Source organism: Drosophila innubila (assembly GCF_004354385.1).
Source record: "Drosophila innubila isolate TH190305 chromosome 3R unlocalized genomic scaffold, UK_Dinn_1.0 2_E_3R, whole genome shotgun sequence".
Classification (NCBI taxonomy): domain Eukaryota; kingdom Metazoa; phylum Arthropoda; class Insecta; order Diptera; family Drosophilidae; genus Drosophila; species Drosophila innubila.
The window spans coordinates 10,702,747-10,708,749 of NW_022995380.1; the positions used below are offsets into that span (position 1 = coordinate 10,702,747).

The 6,003-nt window shown below is 41.8% G+C and overlaps 3 protein-coding genes across 3 annotated transcripts; 2 read left to right on the forward strand and 1 right to left on the reverse strand.

The window, feature by feature from the left end:
- The first annotated feature begins 456 nt into the window (after positions 1-456).
- LOC117789756 (protein D3) lies at positions 457-1,215 on the forward strand. The gene is made up of 2 exons (XM_034628878.1): positions 457-930; positions 996-1,215. The coding sequence occupies exons 1-2, from the start codon at positions 539-541 to the stop codon at positions 1,132-1,134; spliced, it is 531 nt and encodes a 176-aa protein (XP_034484769.1). The 5' UTR covers positions 457-538; the 3' UTR covers positions 1,135-1,215.
- A 147-nt stretch (positions 1,216-1,362) lies between these two features.
- Positions 1,363-2,050, forward strand: LOC117789755 (protein D3-like). Its single transcript, XM_034628877.1, has 2 exons — positions 1,363-1,799; positions 1,864-2,050. Exons 1-2 carry the CDS (start codon positions 1,405-1,407, stop codon positions 1,997-1,999), a joined length of 531 nt encoding a protein of 176 aa, XP_034484768.1. The 5' UTR covers positions 1,363-1,404; the 3' UTR covers positions 2,000-2,050.
- On the reverse strand, positions 2,032-3,175 carry LOC117789754 (valacyclovir hydrolase). Its single transcript, XM_034628876.1, has 2 exons — positions 3,079-3,175; positions 2,032-2,982 (listed from the first exon to the last, which is right to left on the reverse strand). Exon 2 carries the CDS (start codon positions 2,969-2,971, stop codon positions 2,129-2,131), a length of 843 nt encoding a protein of 280 aa, XP_034484767.1. The 5' UTR covers positions 2,972-2,982; positions 3,079-3,175; the 3' UTR covers positions 2,032-2,128.
- Between the last annotated feature and the right edge of the window lie 2,828 nt (positions 3,176-6,003).

Genomic DNA, 6,003 nt, shown 5'->3' on the forward strand with positions numbered 1-6,003 from the left:
AAGCAGACGTGTTGGCTTTTTTCATTGTCAAAACAATTACTTGACCACATGTACGGACATTTAGATACATATATACCGGTATACCGGTTAACCAATATTTATCTGCATACATATACAACCTTTAAATGTGTGGAAAAATTCGTTGTGCAAAGTTCATTTTTTTTTATTTTATACTTGCACATATACCATATAACATATACAGACAAAAGATATTATTTTTAACAGTTACCAGGCCTTCAATTTTCGTCTGATTTTTTTTTTTTTTATTAATAGATATTAGATATTAATTAATTAGACCAAACTCATTGTATACACATACATACACATAGCAAAGGTGTATGCGTGAAGTTTTGCATGAGGAGCAGGTGTTGTTATCGTCCAGCTATCATCTTATCATTAGGCTGAATCATACAAAGACAAAATTACGAAATTACCACGCTGATAAGAACGGAAATCGGAATTGAACAAACCGTGATTTTTATTAATTTTCCACGTCGACTGGTCAGCAAAAGTGTGTAACGAACGGCAAGAAAGAAAAATGAATGATCTTGTGCCAGATGTTGTGGATGAGGTGCTTCCCAAGGGAAAATTGCAAGTGACCTATGCGGTGGGCGTGACTGTCCAGGAGGGCAACGAACTGACGCCTACACAGGTGAAGGATGAGCCACAGGTGACCTGGGAGGAGGAGCATGGCCAGCTGTATACTCTGCTGATGGTGGACCCCGATGCTCCAAGTCGTGCTGATCCCAAGTATCGAGAGATTTTGCACTGGGCTGTCATAAATATTCCAGGGAACAAGCTGAACTTGGGCCAATCTCTGGCCGAGTACATTGGCTCTGGTCCACCCGAAGGCTCAGGATTGCATCGTTACGTTTTCCTTCTGTATCGTCAGAACCAGAAGATAGAGAACTCTCAGCATATAGACAAACGGTGGGTGACATAAATGTAAATGGGTTTCATAACTGTGTATTCTAATGACGTAATCCCAATCGCAGCACTCGAGAGGGACGAATAAGCTTCAGTGCTCGCCAGTTTGCTGAGAAACATGGATTGGGTCAACCCATTGCCGGCAACTTCTATGAGGCACAGTACGATGATTATGTTCCTATTCTCCACAAAAGTTTCAGCGGCTAGATAATCTAGACTTTGTCGAATGATCTTCGTCCAGCCGAAGCAATAAAGTTAACCGGTGCACTTATTGGCACTATCAGCATAGACACTGTCTTTATCAATATCTTTATCTTTATCTAGTGTGTGAGCATTGGCCCAAAAGTGCACGTAACTGATTAGGGCCATGATGATTTGGCGGTTGTAGTCGTTGGGCCGGTGGATCGATAAATAGCGAAGCCGGCGGCAACGAAATCAGAGTCACTGTCACATCGCCAGACAAAGCACATCAGCAACATGGACACCAGCGGTATCATTCCTGACATCATCGATGAGAAGCCAAAGGCCAAGGCAACCATTTCCTTCCCCTCGGGTGCTCAGGTCGATCTCGGCAATGAGCTCACTCCCACACAAGTGAAGGATCAGCCCACCATTAGCTGGGATGCCGAGGCTGGCGCCTTGTACACTCTGCTGATGGTTAATCCCGATGCACCCAGCCGCGCCGATCCCAAGCTCCGTGAGGTCCTTCACTGGGCTGTCATCAACATTCCCGGCAACAAGGTCGCCGATGGTCAAGTGCTCGCTGAATATGTCGGCGCTGGTCCAGCAGAGGGCAGCGGTCTCCACCGTTTTGTCTTCCTGATCTTCAAGCAGGGTGACAAGATCCCCAGTGAGAAGTTCATCTCCAAGACGTAAGTAATCAATACACTGACACTGTATAGCTAATCTATATTGATGATTTACTTGATACTTTAGAACTCGCGAGGGTCGCCTCAACGTTAAGATCCGTGACTACGTTTCCAAGTACAACTTTGGCGCACCCGTGGCCGGTAACTTCTTCCAGGCCCAATATGATGCCTATGTGCCCACCCTTCTCGCCCAGGTCAAATAAATCACTCTCTGTCCAAATTATAAACTAATAAATTTGTCAATAAGCAAAAATAGTTACACTTTTTTATTTTGACTTCCTTCCCCTTTGATAAATCCTTTAAAAAAATCTGATTTTGAATTCCTTTCCCTGTTATTTATCCTTAAAAAAATCCGAGACGAGCTTGTTGAACTCTTCGGCATATCGCAGGTGAATATTGTGCTTGCCTTCTGGGAATTCATGGTACCGTGCATGAGGCATTCGCTCCCTTAGCCAAGGTGCATGTTCGGCGGCAATAACAGGATCCTTCTTGCCATGGAGTATGAACGTGGGCGCCTTCACTTGCTCCACCTCAGTGCGACAAATGTCACCGCCTCGATGCTTGTAGAAGTCACACTCGGCATCCGCCCATTCCGCCCAGAGCTGGGCAAAGCGCTCAACTCCATAGACCTTCTCCATTGGCTCACGCATGCGTGGTGACCACTTGGCGACATCTCGTATCTCTGCGAGAGTCTTCATTTCAGACTCGTTTATGTATGCGCCCACACCCCAAAAGGCTAACTTTTCCACAGAATCAGCATGACGAGCGGCTAGAACTAGGCCTGTGATGCCACCATCGCTCCAACCGAGAATTGAGAACTTTGGCCTGTCGAGAGCACGCATCAGCTTCAAAGCTGCCTCGGCATCTTCGCGGTAGAACTCAAGTCCGAATTTACGTTGCGGAGGAACCGACTTTCCATAGCCTGGGGGATCCCATGCAATGATCGTGTGATCTGGCAGTAGTTTGGGTAACTGCTCTATTTGCGGTTTAAAATCTGTCCAGGCCGATCCCAGGGCACCAGGCATTAACAGCAAACTACGCGATCCACTGCCACACTCAACAATATGCAAGTCTCCAGTTCCCTGGACTTGCACTTTGCGCTCCGTGTGGAGAGATCGTACAATGCGAGGCATCAAGCGACTCGCCAGACGCCCCAGTTGAGTGCCAGAGAGCATTACGTAAGCAGCTAGAATTGGGGGAATCAACAATTGATTTGAGTGCACTCTAAATCCACGCGTTTCGTGTTTTGTTTGTGTAAACACACATATACTGCTGCACCTGCCTTGTAGTGTTCGATAAGCGATTTGATAAGCCGCACAGCTGTAAATGCTCGATGACAACAACTTAAGCAGGCGCCAATTAAGCTTTTCGATTTACTTATTGTTGTAATAAATGCATATACAGCTGTGCCGGTTTTGCACTTTCCAGCACTGTTCGATAATTCACCCACGCATACAAAAGCTTAACATTTTGTTGATCTGAACTTTAACTCGATTTTCATAAAAATTTGAATATAACTTTTTGCATCACAGTACAGCATTTTTATTCCATCGATATTTACAAACACGGACAGCAACAGAGCTTTAACATACCCACAACAGTTTTCTACTACGATCTATCGATCTACTACGACTATCGATATAGTCGAGATCTATCGCCCGACAGCCACAATCTGTCGATCGAACGGTCAAGGCGCGTAATTAAATTAAAACATACATTTTTTTCAATTATTTAATTTAGCAATGGAATTATAAAATAATTTGAATTCGAAATTATATTAAGTAAAGGTGATAATTTTATTTAATGTAAGCTCTTTGTCACCTCTAGGGGTGTGAAACTTAGTTAATTAATTTAAATTTACAAAAATTCAAAATTTGACAAAATTCTTACACAAACCCATGCGAAATTGCAAAAAAAAGAGAAAAGGAACAAAAGAACTAGACAACTGAACTTATGACCGACAATCAAGGACGTAGTTCGTTCGAACTTGTTCTGAACGTTACAATACAAATTTCATAAGTTATAGCTGTTCGCTTGAGTCACCTTGTCTGAAGCTGTTTCAATGCTTTTTGCCAGACATAGCCTTAACATTCCTTTGTCACTGTAGCGTGTTGATGCAATAAGCTTGTGCATTCAAAAGGACACTCGCGTTTTAATGGCCGTTATTCTCGGCATACTTTAATAAATACAAATTTTTATCATTTATCTGGCTGCGTAATGACCAGTGCGTGCTCAAGAAAATGTGCAAAGTGACGTTAATACAATATAGACGTGTTGGCCTTGCAGTGCTTGTGTAAAATTGCATATTATAAGTAAGCTCAAAGCCAAAAGGCTCCCTTTGCTCAAACACATGCGAGCCACCCACACACAAGCACACAGAAATATATACATGTATATATGCATCAACAAATGCAAATCGAATTTGACGCCGAGATGTCGAAGTTGTGTAGTGTATAATAAATGTCAAGGCATTTACACGAGTCGAAGTTGTCGTCCCTGTAATGTATATGTTCATACACACATACATACATACATACATTTATCCTGTCCCTTCTAATACGCTTCGAGTGGTGCAGGTTATGAACCTGCGTGTTCTGCGCTCATTACGCATGTGTGAGTGTGTGTGCGTACATACAATTACACATACATACATATATATGTTAGTAGTACGCATACATACATACTTACATACCTCGTTGAAGGAATAGAGCTTTTAATTTTTGGCATTCTAATGCCCTACCATCAAAAACGAGGTCTTTTGTATAGCATACATTTCGGGGCGAATAAGAGGAAACTTAAAACTTTCGAAATACAAATGCCAAACAACAAGCTTAATAATATTAAAGTGCATTTAACGACTATTAACTGTGGAAATCGTTGTTATTTGTTTACTTTTGACCCTGTTGTAGCGTATGTGCTGAGTTGCCTATGCCACATGCCAGCACACATTGAATAAGCTGACGGAGCTTTCGTTATCCATTGGAAACACTGCGAAGAAATTAAGTTTGAAATTGCAGTTCAGTCTTGTCGTGAATGCAGCACAGATCGATATTAAAACCTGGAGCAGCGGGAAATGTTCAGAAAAAAATTCGACATATAATTTTTGTATCCCCGTTTGGGTAAATTCTGCAAAAATTCCGTTACAACGCTGCTTAAAAAACGAAACTAAATGTAAATTCAAATCCTTTACATTCCTAAAAGAAAAAGGAAAAATTATAAAGCATAAAAAAGTGTGCTACAAATGAAAACGTACAATTGTGTAAGCTAAATCAATTGCTTAAAGCAAATTAGTTATATACTGGAATCAATATTTAAATCAACTTGAACAAAAAGTTAATAACTGTGCTTTAACAAATCTAGAAAATGTTTTAAGTGGCCCCCAAAATATTCGCTCTAAGGACGCAGTGAAAATTTTCGCCTACATGCTGTGAAAATTTTTTCAGATTTTTAGTATGTACATGTACGTTGAAAGGCTCGTGGGCACCATAGCAGCATCGGGTGGAGGAGGCGTCCGGCGAGCTTTTACCACCCCCACGGCCAGCTACTTTTTGTGGTGCTAACGGCTTCGTAACACGAAACAAATGGCCAAAGAAATGTGCACGCTAGTGAGCAATTTGCAAAGCATTATGCAAATCAAGTGTAAAAAATGTCAAAAACTCAAAAATCATTGCAATAATACAAGAAAGTACAAAACAAATAAAAACTAGCAAGAATCATAACTAATAAGTCAACGGTGCGAATAAGTAACGCTAACAGCGCAATAACAGCCGCAGCCAACTTTGCGTTTCCGAGCTTTTCTCTCTCTAACTCACACTCACACTATCGGGCTCTCTTGGCGTTCTCATTACTCTCACGCTCGGCCGACAAACAAAAGTTCAATGAAAATTATACGCGCGGATAAAATTCCAAAGTATCTCGGTCTGTCGGTGTAGTAATAGTACACACCAATACAAGGACACGCGCCAAAAACAGAAAGCTTCCCAGTCAAGGACTGGAATACGTAGGCGACATTTACGTTTTACGCGCGCAACTCTGAGTGTGCTCATCAGTGTTAGTGTGTGTGCGTGTGCGTGTGCATGTGCATGTGCGTGGATGTGTGGGAGTGACAAATGAATGAGCGCGCCAAGTGCAACATATCAGAGTTATACAGATAAAATATATATTCATATATATATATTGTTAAAGATATATAAACGGATATCGTTCA

Excerpts from the sequence above, each read along its gene's own strand:
- LOC117789756 (XM_034628878.1), top strand. The coding sequence starts at position 539 with ATGAATGATCTTGTGCCAGATGTTGTGGATGAGGTGCTTCCCAAGGGA. Across the intron at positions 931-995 it reads TCTCAGCATATAGACAAACG|CACTCGAGAGGGACGAATAA; the intron begins GTGGGTGACATA and ends TCCCAATCGCAG.
- LOC117789755 (XM_034628877.1), top strand. The coding sequence starts at position 1,405 with ATGGACACCAGCGGTATCATTCCTGACATCATCGATGAGAAGCCAAAG. Across the intron at positions 1,800-1,863 it reads GAGAAGTTCATCTCCAAGAC|AACTCGCGAGGGTCGCCTCA; the intron begins GTAAGTAATCAA and ends TTGATACTTTAG.
- LOC117789754 (XM_034628876.1), bottom strand. The coding sequence starts at position 2,971 with ATGCTCTCTGGCACTCAACTGGGGCGTCTGGCGAGTCGCTTGATGCCT.